The sequence below is a fragment of the Eupeodes corollae genome, chromosome 3 (assembly GCF_945859685.1).
Source record: "Eupeodes corollae chromosome 3, idEupCoro1.1, whole genome shotgun sequence".
Taxonomy (NCBI): domain Eukaryota; kingdom Metazoa; phylum Arthropoda; class Insecta; order Diptera; family Syrphidae; genus Eupeodes; species Eupeodes corollae.
Genome location: NC_079149.1, coordinates 13,899,769 through 13,913,913, shown reverse-complemented (window position 1 = coordinate 13,913,913; position 14,145 = coordinate 13,899,769). Strand labels below are relative to the sequence as shown.

General features: G+C 33.1%; 1 protein-coding gene across 4 annotated transcripts in view; it reads right to left on the bottom strand.

The window, feature by feature from the left end:
* The window catches only part of LOC129948919 (uncharacterized), a 34,857-nt gene extending 27,631 nt beyond the window's left edge, over positions 1-7,226 (bottom strand). Inside the window, exons 1-2 of one of the 4 annotated variants that reach the window (XM_056060066.1) lie at positions 7,138-7,226; positions 5,049-5,539 (exon numbers count right to left, since the gene is read on the bottom strand). In XM_056060066.1, coding sequence (XP_055916041.1) covers positions 5,049-5,249 — 201 coding nt within the window. In that variant the 5' untranslated portion in view covers positions 5,250-5,539; positions 7,138-7,226. Of the gene's footprint in view, positions 1-5,048; positions 5,540-7,043 lie in introns of those variants that run through there. The other 3 variants (XM_056060068.1, XM_056060067.1, XM_056060069.1) reach the window with 3 other exon arrangements.
* Positions 7,227-14,145: the final 6,919 nt, after the last annotated feature.

Sequence of the window (14,145 nt, the reverse complement as noted above, 5' to 3'; positions counted from 1 at the left end):
CCTCTGGGCTTAAGACCATTTGTTATTAAATGTTGAGATCGGCCTAGCACCTCCGCAATAAGTTTATAGGTCTTGCCCTCATCTCTAAGTAGACGAACTAATTTCCTTTCCTCTGGCGAGCAGTGGACTTTACGACCCATATTAAAACAGTAATGAATGAAAAACTATTGTTTGAAGCTAATACAATGATTTTAAACAACCCACCTCAAGAGTGTGTACCATAAAATAATGAATATTATAAGAAGCTTGGATTTTATTTAGAGCCCACCTATTTTATATGGCCAACTTCTAAAACACACAGAATCTTATTCCAACATAAATAAATTATCTGCTTAGCATTACATTACTTAAATGCAAAAGGTCTAGCATCCTCATGGAGAGGATAACTGTTCTTTCTTTAAAAAAAATGTTTGTTGCATTGCTTGCATTCAAAACAACCGCTAATCAGCAACAAGTCAAGCAAGTGGATATCAAAAATTTTCTCACATCTATTTTTTTGATCAGCTGTGTATGCAAATAAAATATTAATTTATTTAACGAAAAAGTTTAAAAACTAATCCATGTAAATTACATTAATTTCCAAAGATTACTTGTTACAAAAGGTATTCGACTTTATTTATTTATTAAACACACAAAAGACGAGGCGACGCGACGAGATAAATATAAAAGGAATCGACGACGACCCACTATAATAAACAAAAAATGATTTTAATTCTTGACTTGTCAAAATGACTTAAACGAGATCAAGTGTAACGATATAGCCTCGCGTAATGGCTGAAACACATACACGCTTCGGCTTCGTCTCCGTTACGTTAGGCCTGCTTCGAGGTTGCTTTGAATGACATTTCTATTATCCCCCCAAAGAGCGAATATTTTGTTTGTTGACATTTTTTGACAGCTGATGACCTGTCAGACAAAGCAAATGTTCAGATAATTGAACTAGAGCTTCCGTTTGGAGTCACATTACGTTACATTACGTTCTTTTTCTTACGATTGTCAAACGAAACGTGAGGTCGAAGCTCCATTGTGATAGCATGCATTGAATTCCTATGGCTGAACTCGTAAACGTCAGGCGAAGCCGAAGCTGAAGCGTGTTTGTGTTTCAGCCATAATGTAGGTAAGTATTTGATCTAAGGATAGGTTCGGAGAATAGGAATGAGGACACTGAAAATTAATAAGAAATCTCAATGAGATAACTGAGTGATATGTATTTTGGTTGGGAGAATCGATATTAATTGTTATAAATGTATACAGAGAACATCTATTTTAGCTGTTTGGCTGAATTTGTAAAGTATTAGCCGAAAGAAAAAGAAAGTTTCAAATCCTTTTTCTTTTCGAAACCTACCCGCCCCTAGAGCAAATCTTTTCTTTAAATAAGGCAACGAGCATCGAGTCTAACTACTTGGGTGAATTGATTTCGACTTCAATTCACGTTATATTTTTATAAGTTTAGTAAACTATCTTAAAATACGTTTTTTTTTTTTTTAAATAAGAATCTACTTAAACTTAAGCAGAGCCAGAAAAAAAAGTGTAAGTCAACGTTCAGAGAAGGTAATGGAAAAGTGATAAAGAAATAAAAGAAATAAATTTTGTTTTTAAATCACATGTTTTGAATATACAAGAAATGTATATAAATTTAATTTATTTTTTTATCATACAAATTTAGAAAACTGTCCAAAGACTAAAAACTTAAGAGGATGTTTTTTGAGTTCTTTGTTCCAATAGACAAACAAAATCTATAGATACATAGACCAGAAAACAGCAAGTAGCAAACTGGTTGCAGAGCAGCGGAATCAAGGCTCCGGTAATGGTCATTGTTGATCTTCACGGGCAGCCATTAGCGATCAAAAGTGTAGTGAAGTACCTCGGTATCTGGTTAGATCAGTATTTATATTTCGACAGACATATAAATGCTGCTCTAACCAGGGCCAGAAGAGCCTTCACTCTGACGAAACGGCTGTTTTTTAGCAGTCGGTCCTATAAAACGGGGCTCGAATCAACAGAATTGACAATTTCGTGATATGTCTTCGACCAACAATTTATTCGAACGACGAGTATTTTGAAAGTGCACGCTTGAGCGGCTTCTTTCCACCAGAGGCATTCCTCTTTTTAGACTAATGCGGTCTGAATGTCTGATACAGGATAGATTGGCAGTTCCGTTAATCTACCACGTCAGACGAAGAACCGTGGATAGGCGATTCCTGTACAATCGGGACGTCATGGCACAAGGCGGAGCAGAGCTCCTTCGGTTCAGTAGGGCTGTGTCCGAACGGGACCGAACTGATAGGGTGGAGCAGGAGAACCAGTTTCGGTGGCTTCAATCGGCACTTGATAGTGGGTAGTCGGGATGGGATTTTAAGCCTTGGCCGGCTGACATACTTGTTTTATAGTTTTAGGGTTTAGTTTTAAGTAGAATAGGAATGGTGGCACAAAAAAAAATACAAGAAAAATTAAAAAAAAACAAATGAAATTAAAAAAAAAGAAAAAAACAAAAAAACATGGAATATAAAAAAAAAATTAAATTAAAAAAAAAACATACAAAAAAAAGACAATAAAATATAAAAACAAAAAACGTTAGATTTCCTGCTGTGGTTGTTATAGTTTTAAGTAGTTTTATAGGTAGAGTAGGTAGTTTAAATTAGTTTTAATTTTTATATTAGGAACCTTATTTTAAGTAGTTTTTAAGTCAAAATAAAAAGGATATTGATATTAGTTTTTTAAATTTTCTAATTAATACAAAAATAAAATAAAATTGAATTGAAGTTAAAATAGATCTTTGGGCCGAAAGGCATTAGTATTAAGTATTATTGTTTAACTTAGAGTGTCCGTATGGGACCATTAAGTTAGTTGTAAGTTATGGATAACTATGCTAGTTTTATGAATTTTTGTCTAGCTTTAAGAAAGGTTTAAGAATAACCTAATAAAAATGAATTTAAAAAAAAAGGCTCCGGTACTTGCAAAAGTGGTGTTAAAGGCAGGAAGTTTGAATACGGTCGATTAAAATTAAATTTGTTTACTTCTTTTTTTATCATTTTTATTTTTTAATAATTTAATTTACAAATTTGTATCTCGTAGTGGTGACAGTGTCAGTCGAAATCAAAATTAAAAAGAAAAAAATTGTAATTACGCGAACCTTGTAATAGATATATTTTAATTCGCGAAAGTGATAGTCGTTTATATATATACATATATTATATTGTGTACGAAACAAAAGCAAAGGACATACTTTTTACCATATATATACAAATATTCACATATACATATATCAATATAATGTACGCACAAAATTACTTTCACGAGGGCGCTTGCGAGTAGGGATAAAAGAGTGAAATAAATATTTTTATTGTGACAAAAGTGGATCGAATATCCCAATTTTTTTAATAAATCGAAGACGTGGTTTAGATATTTTTTGATAAAATTTTGAAATTTAAACCGCGAAGTTGCCACCAGAGCATTTATTTACTAACTGTTTGTTCTTAATAATAAACGTAACGTAATGGGGTGGCGCAACAGTCCGTTGTGAACCAGGGCCTAGTGACTTACAACTCTCAACCATTCCTGTGTTCGAGTACTGTTGTCAGGAATAGAAGGGACCTACAAATTAAGGCCGAATCCGAACGGGTAGTTTGAGAAAGCACTTTTTCATGACAAGAATTACTCTTGAAGGATTTGTCAATTCCTCGCAAGAGGCAGTACCCGCGAAAATTATCATTATTTTTTTTTTTTTAAATTAAGGTGGCACAGGCAGGGATTGAACCCAAGACCCCTTGCATGACAGTCCAACGCACTAACCATCATGCTACGGGTACTACTACGGGTTTGTTCTTAATAGTAAAATTTAATTAAGTCAAACTTATCATTTTAAATACTGATACAAATTAAATAAATTAAAACCAAATTATATATAGATATTTTTTTAAATAAATTATAAATAATTATGATGAACTAATTTCTTTTAATAAGAAGAGGATGGAAAGGATAAGGCAAGGAGAGTAAATAAATAACGTTTTAAAGAAGCCTGGTGAAGAAGTTGTCCTAGTGAGGGAGACAACCATGGTAGGGTGGGTTGAGGCAATTTTCTCGCGAGTCAAACATGATCATTGACGCTTAGGCCAGAAATTAATTTTTTTTGTAATCGATTTATGTTCAAGAACCCATGGCAGAGATAGCCAATGGGGCATTTTTCCGGCAACCTGAACCGATGGCAAAATAGTCGGTTGCATACTATATTTACAAATGTATTTGAGGAACTTGAGGAACCATTATAAGCTTTATTGTACATAGATATATTTAAAAATAATATTAACTGAACGAAAGTATTTAAAGCCAATGAATCTTCTTTCTTCAATTAATGTTGATCCTTATTACTTAATCGAAATCAACCATTAGACAACGAAAGGTATTACATTGATCGATGAAAAAGAATTAAGTTTTGAACATTTCTTAAGCGTTATTAATTTCGATAATAATGCTTAAGTTTCTTTGCATTTATTTAATTAGATTTATCAGTAAGTGTTCCTATTGTTTTGACCATAGCTCAATTGTAAATCTCCATAAACTAAGTGGACTATATGTATGCACATGTCATTTGTGTTCTCATAAAATTCTTAATTAAATTGTTTGGGAACATGTTAACCGGAAATATTGCACAGCTTTTTCTAACTTTAGTGAAGTGAAAACAATAGTTAAACTCAAACGCAAAATTGTTTCTTTTATGATAACCATAGATGTACGTATGAAAAACGATGTCAGCTTATCACTTTTTCAAAGCTAATCGACTTATCGGGAGTAACTAGCAGTAGTCGGCGTTATCAAAGAATTAATTTCATATGAAAGTTCGTGTCAAGTTGATCTATTGTGTAACATTAAAACAACATTTTTGTTATACGTATCTACTTAAATACCATAATAACACTATATTTTTTTGTACAACTTTCACAACTATATCAATTTAAAATATTTCTTATTTTTTCTTCAAAATTATATACTCGTAGATTAAGGAGAACACACAAACATAAAAATAAATATGAACCACATATTATGCTTACCAGAAGGAGTGCAGCTGCAATACAACAAATCAGGAACAAGTTTGCCTTGATAAAACGCTCCATTATGCGTTCATTCCAAAAGTCACACAAACGGTCTAGCACAGTTGTGGATTTTTTCCCCGCTGCCATTAAACTAGGTGCAGCGCCAATACCACCCTTGCAACCAGCTTCCATCATTTTTGCGCCATTTATATAACTCATAATTTGTTAATGATGATGTTGTGATTATGATGATGATGACTAATCACACTTTACATATATCCAAACAAAACAATGTACATAAATAAAGATATAAGTGGGTAGGGTATATCTATATGTACCATGTGTGACTTCCGTCCTCTCACTATAACTGATCGAGGAAAACTCTCAAGGCCAACATTATTGTTATATATTTTTTTGTTTTCTTATTTATTTCGGCCCCGAATTAAGTTCAATATACTCTAAAGTGTCTTCACACACTAAAGCTACAACATAAATCATAGACTTATAGGCTAGAGAATAAAAAAAAAAGTAAAGATCATTATTATTTTGTACGGTTGTTTTTATTTTTTATTATGATTGTTTTATAGCAACACAAAATCCCGTTGAAATGCGTATAAGCGATGTAGTGTATAGTGGCATGTTGCACCAAGTTCGTTACTCAGCTCTTTTGTTTCAATTTCAATTACATAGAGGTACCTATACAATTTTTGTATTGCTTTCTGTGGAATGCGTATTTCTTTCTTAGGCATTGGCAGTTGGCACCACCACCACCACCACCGGATACCAACGTCAATTGTTTCTTTTTTCGTTTTTAAACTGTGAGTTTTTGAGTGATTACCAAAAATGCAAACAGACAAAATAAAATAAAAAAAATGTTAACGCGTGCACGGAATATTAAAAGCTAAACAATTGACGAGTTCAACAACGATGACGAACGGGGCGACGACGACGTTGATCGACAGAGTTTTGCCAATCATAGGTAACCAAACCATAAACAGACCGTTTCACTGATGTACAATCACGCGCGATACTCTATTATTGCTACCATTTTACCTCTTTACGGCTGTCCACTGTTCGTTAGTTCTTATAACTGTTATCATTTTTTTTCGCAACTTATTGTAAATTGCATATTTTTTTTAAAGAAGCAGTAATCGAAGAAAAAAGCGCTGAAGAGAAGAGAAGAACAAACAAAAACGCCTCTCATAATCATGAAATTAAAAAATTGATCCGAGGTGCGCTATGACACAGATCTCTGACGCAATCTCGCTCAATTAGCATATTTACTGAAATATTTTTAAGACTACGTAAGATCACTTTTCACACTACTCTTAAAATACTCCCATAATAACTGCTTTAGCTGTTATATATGTTTGCAATTTATAGGTATTCATGCAGAGCGAGAGGCACACGAAAGCACAACAAAAATACCATAGATCCATATTCTCCACAGCACGAGGCGTTAAAATGCTTATTTAAAGTTTTAATTCAATTCGAATCATGGACATCACTAAAGGTACGAATATAATCATCATCAGCGGTAGGTTAGGTATGCAATGCAATTTTACTATAACGTATTCTATTCCGGGAAACTCCGACTAAAGACTACGGCGATTATTGAACCTTTCACTTTTTTTTGTTGCAAGAAAAGAAGACAATAAAATTGAAAAAAAAAGAAGAAAATTGAAAGAGCGATGTTGACAATCATACATAATAAGAAGGGCTTTTGCATATTTTTGTTTTGTATTATTTTTATTAAGATTCAAATCGTCTCATTCGTATTTAAATTAGTTTGATGCGATTTCTCTTTGAGTTAAAGCTTAAATTTATTCCAACAACAATTAATGTACAGCTATTTTCCGTCATAATACAATAATTTTAAATAATTAATTGATGTTTTGCCATAGTTTAATTTTTTTTAATTGCACACAGTGGAACTTTGAAGTTTGAAACTGTTTAATCGTGTTCTTCGTGGCACGGCAAAAAAAGTGAAAACAAAAGAGCTGAGTGACGAACTTGAATATAAAATACGCGGTGACACAGCGAGCCAACGACGACGATAGAACGACGGAAAGATCACATATCGAAATGCAAACGAAACGAAACGAACCTCTCACCTGTTGGGGGTCTAAAAGAGAACTAACTGTATGTCTATTGACTTCGAAGCGCTGAAGCTGAGGTTGATGTTAATGCCTTGGTGCTTGGTGCCTTGTGGTTTGGCCAAAATGGGTTTGCCATTCTCAAACATAGACTATTGTGAATTTAGAAAAAAGCTTTGATAGTTCACAATAGTTCATAATACAATGGATTTGTTTTTATTTTCAATGTCTTGTAACTATTTTAAAGAATCAAAGTGATTGAGATTAAAAAAGGATTGTCCTTTTCGTACTTCATCATTTTCATGACAATTGTTAACTTCATCTTCATTGTTATATTTTAAGTTAGTTTAAGGCTAAAAGACTACTCTTATTCTTTTTTAACTTCTTGATGGTAGTCGAGTGTTATAAAAAAAGAGAGCTTTGAATATACATATTGTTAGTTAGTCGTAAAATTTGAATGTGGGATAATTCATTATCATAAAGATGTGAAATTTCAAATCTATCTTTTGTTGGTTATTTTTTTGTTTTGTTTTGTTTATTTTTTTTATTTTAATATACTTTTATTCAAATGAAATAAAAGACGAAGACATTTAAACAAATTCAGATTATGTTGAAGTTTTGCCATAGTTTGATTTTATAACAATGTGAATGATGAAATACATACATAATATGCATTTAATCTAAAGCAAAAATTTAAATAAAATATTTTTGATAGACGTTATATTTTAACATAAATTTTACTTCCGTATGGATGGGAGAAATTAGAAACCCTCCATGTGTGTTTTTAGGTTTTAAAAAGGGTACTTTGAGTAATTTTTTTGAATACCCTTATAATTATTAAACACAGTAGGAAGGGCATTGGTTTTGAATACCTGCACATTGTAATGAGTGGGAAATATTGAGCCTGGTTAAGCATTCCACATTCGTGTAGTGTGGCTAAAGAAAGAATCTTTGTACTTAACAGTAGGTCCGAAATTGGGCTCTAGGGTAAATTGATGGGCATTCCTAGCAGTACGAGTATTACGGTTGAATTGTTTAAGGGGATGATTGCAACTGGCTATTTCATAAGAGCATTGCTTATAAAAGTAACGATAGAACAATGACAGGCATGAGACCTTGCGACGGTGTTTAAGAGAAGCAAATGTCTCGGTAAGAGAACGATCTTCAATCATTTTTAGATCCCTTTTTTCGATTCTACCCAGAAGACTCAAGTACGTCAGTGGATCACCAGCCCAAGTATGAGAGTTCTACTCAAGTTTTGGACGAATAAAAGCTTTGTAAATTATAGCCAGATCAGAAGGAGTAAAAAACTTCTTGCATCGTCGGAGAAATCCCTAAACACTTACCAGCATTTTTGGCGATGTCAAATATGTGGTCATTTCACAATAAGTGGTTTGTGATGCACATACCTAGGACTGATAGTTGTTCAGTCTCCTAGATGCAAGTACCACTCATGGAAAGTGGCATTGGGAGAGGGTTACGCTTTTGCGACACTAGAGAGCATTGAGTTTTCGAAGCATTAAATTCTACACGGTTTTGAATCCCCATTAAACAAAGCTGTCAAGATCAGAATTTGATGAGCTTATCATACGCTGCCGTTGGTAATCCACATCCGAAGAACAAGGATGAGAATCAAGGGGTCAAAACATGGATCTTTACATTTGCTCAAAACGAATAAGGAAACATGGAAATGGTGCAATAAAAATCGTTACATGTTGAATATTGACAAAGGTAAAGCAATGAATTTTTAATGCAAAAATGATGACTTTATTATGACTACATGTTAAACTCTACAAACTTTGCAAAACTTTTTTAACTTCTCAAACATATGCATCATTTTAAACTCAAAGGTAACGTTTGTGGATCATATTTACAATATTTTAAAGGCTGCGTATAGAACTTTAGCCTTTATAAAAAGATTTGGAAGGGATTTCTATCCTATTATCCTTAAAAACACTGCATGCATCATTTGTCAAATCAGTCCTTGAATACGGTTGTATAATTTGGGCACCTTATTACTCCACTTATAGTCATAGACTTGAAGGTGTCCAAAGAAGGTTTTTAAGTTTACTTCCATTGTTACATGGAGTAGCTTCGCCTCCTTGTATCTTGATAGAGTAAAACTAATATTCCAATTCTGAGTGGTTCTATTTCATGTTCATCAGTTTTTTGTAGATTTCACTTCAATGTTAGCCAAAAAAATCGAGTTCTGATTGGAACAAATTTTAGTTGATCAAACTATGGTTTTAGCAGTTCAATTCAGCAGTTAATAAACATCATATACACGGTTGGTCCCGGGAATAGGGCTAAAAATAGATGGGTATTTCTGGATGTAGACTGAGTGTGAGTACGACGGAAAAAGGTATCATTCGATCCATTTGTTAATGTCATTTAGTTTCCACAATGGAGCAGTGTCCTTCGCCATGTGTGCGCGCACGACTTAGTTGTCAAAAACAACGAATTGGTAATGAAAGTACACCGAGCATTCAGAATTAATTTTAACATTGGCCGTCACGGTGCGGCTATCGATCGGAAAACAATTATGAGATGGGTTTCTGCTTTTCTAACAACGGGAACATTTACAAAAGGAAATCTACCAGTCCCCGTATGTACTGTAAAAACTCCCGAAATTACTAATAGGGAAACAGCCGCTTTTCTCCAAAATCCACGACGCTCAGTGTGCAAAGAAGTTCAGGGGAGTCAATCCGAAATTTTCAAAACGATAATCGTCAAAACGATTATCATCAACGATATCGTTGCTCCACGTTACTTTGTCACTATCGGCTCGTCTATCGTTTTCAGTATAAGATAACTGAAATGTCAAAATGAACTCAACGAAAGATAAAAATTGTTTGATAACTTGAAAATAGTATTAAGTTAAAATTGCAACAAATTGCTTTTTACCAAACTTACCAACTATTTTGTGTTGTTTTTTGTTATTGTTACCGTTTTTATTGTTTGCCGCCGACGATGTAATTATAATTTTAAGTCTAATATTATTGAAATAATAAAGGCCTCTTTTGAAAAACTTTGAACAAATCAATAATGGTTTAAATTATTTTACAAGTGAGAAAGAAAACGAAAATGCTTAAATACACACAGGCCTTCAATAGCAATGTTATAATCAGCCTTATCACAGGCCCCGTCGTAATAGATTCGTAGTACGAACCCCGAATAATTGTATCATTGGTCCCGTCGTACTAAAAAAAATTGCTACGAAATTCGGAGTTCGTGATAATTGGTATCACTAGCCCCGAATGAATAGAAAGTTTGGCAGTTTTTTCTACGAACAATTATTTTGATCGGAGTTTTTAAAACGAACAAAAAATTAAACTTGCGAAGATAAATTAAATAAAAATAAAATATATGAAAAGAATCATATAAGTTTTACTATTGTTTTAATGTGAAAGTGTTTAAATACTCGTATGTATGTTTTTTTATTTTTTTTGTTGAAGGGCAAATAAAGTTATCACAAATAAAATTTAATTCGAAAGGCTTTATGAAATGCTTAAAGAAAAACTTGAAATTGCCCAAGAATTTTTCAAAAATCCCTAAGGAGGAAGTGAATTCGTTTTGGGAAGCAGTAAAAATAGAGTTAAATAGCTTAGGCCCACCTTCTAAGGACACCTCTAGCTGGAAAAAAGTAAATTGAATAAATTAGTCCAAACTTTTTTATAATTTAATTTAATTCTTAAGTGTGGTTAGATTGGAAGGCATGAATCAAGAGGAACATGGTTGAGAACAAAAAAGAATGCAAAGCTACAGGTGGCGGAGCAAATAGAATGCATTTTTTTAGCAGCCTCGAAGAAGGTGTCATAAGAGTGAATGAACTTTGACCAGCGGAATAAAAGATCCATAATCTTATATATTCGAAAATTCTTCCGAGCCTTTAGAATCAAATGAACCTTGTGAAAAGAACCAACTTGCCGATGTTTCGATGTTATCAGACGTAGTTGATGTGGGAAATGTTCCACGGCGTCTTCCAACCACTTCGCGTCAATCATATGATTCATCCAGTCTTCGTGTATTTTCTTCATTTATTGCAAAGATTGCAACGACAATACTATCAACTTTTAAGATAGGTAGAAATGGCGATCTCAAGGCAACCTAGCCTGAGATCCAATTAGCGCTGTAGTGCGCCGTTTTGATACCAAAATCAACTTTTAAAGACAAAAACAAATAAAAATAAGAACAAATCGAAAGATGAAAAACGAACTTTTATTTAATTTTCTTATTTTGACGGATATCAGCTGATTTTAAAACTCCGAAATTAGTATTTCTGTGTGGCAATGCTTTCTTGAATTCGTTCGGGGCTTATGATGTAAATGTATTCGTATTCGTAGCGTAACACAATTTTCGGGGACTCGCTACGAGGGACTCTGTGATAGGGGTGAATATATATTTCATTAAACTTCTAATAACAAACTAAAATATTTATTCATAATAACAGGAAATAAGTATTATCGATTTTTTACTGTTAGCTTTGTCACAGTAAAAACCGTTTTTTAAATATATGGTTGTTCATAAAAATAGCATGCTTTACTGTTTTTATAGTGTACCGTGGATCGTATACTGCAGTTTAGAATCTTCGCACATATTCTCCACTACCCTTGGACCCAAAAAGGACGACTTTACTTTCATCGCTTCACAGAACATTCCTCCATTTTTCTTTAGCGCAATCTTAATGCGCTTTAACAAATTCCATTCTCTTTGACACATGCCTTTCCGTCACGAATGGTACCTTGCGTGTATTTCGGACTGGTAACTTCGCTTATAAAAGATGTTTTCGTATGGTGGCAGCGGTAACAGACAGTTGAGATCCATTTCTTATCTTCGTAGAGCCTATGGAGGGGTTCCGTTTTGCTAACTGAATAATTTGTCTGTCAGTTCTTTCAGTAGTCATCCTTTTTGGGACTAGCGGTTTTGGTTTATTTTGCCATTTTAAGGCGTTACTGACTATTTTGGCTGAGCAGCCTTGGATGTCTTGAATATTTTCGTAGGTTTTTCCCTCGAAACGCTGTTTTCTAATAAGTTTTCGAATTTCTTCGGTGCATTGTCTAGACCGTCCCATTGTATACTATTGAGCTAAGCTGGAGTCCACTTCATTAAATTTAACAGATGATTCTACAAAGAACGTGCGGAATATTTCTTCCGAAAAGCAACAATCATTACATTTCATTTGTTTATTGTTAATAATAAAGAATAAAATGTTCTTGAAAATGTAACTATATTTTAAGATTTATTGTATATTTATGTTTTCATTTGCTTAGGCGCTTGCAGATTATTCTTGATCATTAAAGAACTATAATTATTCATGGTCTGATGCTTTTAGGGGAGCTTTAAACTTGTGGCTATTTGTGAGGTTGGTTAACCTTAGTTTTTATCACCCCATACTATAATGTAAATAAAATGGACATCATTATAAGTTATACGAAAAAATGTACTTGAACTTATAATGTATTTCATCGTTACACTTTAATTTGAGCAAATAATTTTTGTTTGGTTCTATAACTATTGTAAAGGTCATGTTTCTTGTGTAGCATGTTACCCAAAACCTTAAGAGTTGCAACAAAGTGGCACAGTCACATTTTTTCACTTGTTGTTATTATTTTGGTATTTTAATGATATGTGTCACTAATGAGTCCAAGTTTTGTCTCCACTTGTAAGATAGAAGCAGGGTGTTGGGACAATCAGGTTAAGAGATACTTTTTCGGTAACAGTTGCCCAGTGGGAAGGAATTTCCATATACAAGGTTGAATGATCTCTAGGCATTACATTAAAATAAATTCTAGTGGAATGTGTAGATTTATTTGTACTGGTCATTTGGGAAAACCTTTTGCTGATGCACACAAATATTAGACCTAATATCGTCAGGCTTATAACACTGAAAAGCAATAGTCCTACGATAAACACGCCAGACTTGAATCCTATTTAACACATGTGTGGCATGGTGACAAACAAATATAAGGATGTAACCTGACCTTTCAGAATCAATTGCCGACACCATCGTGCAACGTATGTTTAGGCAACTCTCTGCTTTGTTAGATGTTCGGGGTATCAATAATCACTAATATAAAGACAACATAACTTGTGCTAGAAAAATTATACAAATTTAAAATGTTAACTTTTTAAGATTCTTCGCCTTTCCATTGATTAACGTTAAGTTATTCGTTATTTTGTGTTTTTTAAATTTTATATAAAATGAAAACTTCAAGTAAGTATTTTTAACTTCCCATAGGAAGTTATTGTAATGGGTCCGATTTGTCAAATTGAAAATTTTAACATTTCTCGACGTTTCAAGGTCCCTAGAGTCGAAATAAAAGATTTTTAGAAAGATGTCTGTGCGTGCGTGTGTACGTCCGTACGTCCGTACGTCCGTACGTTCGCGACGTTTTTTTCGTCGTCCATAGCTCAAGAACCAGAAGAGATATCGACTTCAAATAAATTTTGTTATACAGATAATAAGGCAGAAAGATGCAGAAAGGGCTCTCAAGAAAATTGCGTGGGTGGTTTTTTTTACCATAGCAGTTTAAAAAAAAGGTGAAAATTTTGGTTAAACCTAAATATCTTATGAACCAAAAACGCTAGAGACTTGAATTAAAATTTATATAATAAACTGTAACGCGATCTCAAAGAAGTATATTTTTTGAAAAAAAATCAATATAACGGTTTTTTTCTAAATCAAAAAAACTGAAAAAAAAAAAATTTGTCACCTCCTAAATTTAACGACTAACATATGATTTCATCTCCAAAACAATTTTGAGCAACGAAAAATAATGTTTTTGAAATCTGATAAAATTTTGAGAAAAATCGAATTGACAGTTTTTTTTATAAAAAAATAAAAATCTAAAAAAAACAATACTGAAAGTTCGTAAAAATTAAATATCGATTCAAATATCTTTTCAAAAACTTAAAATTTAGGCTTCAAACTTATTTTATCTTATAAGAAATATTGTTTTAAGCATTCTGAAAGATGTTGAGAAAAATCGAATTGACAGTTTTTTTACAAAAAATAAAAA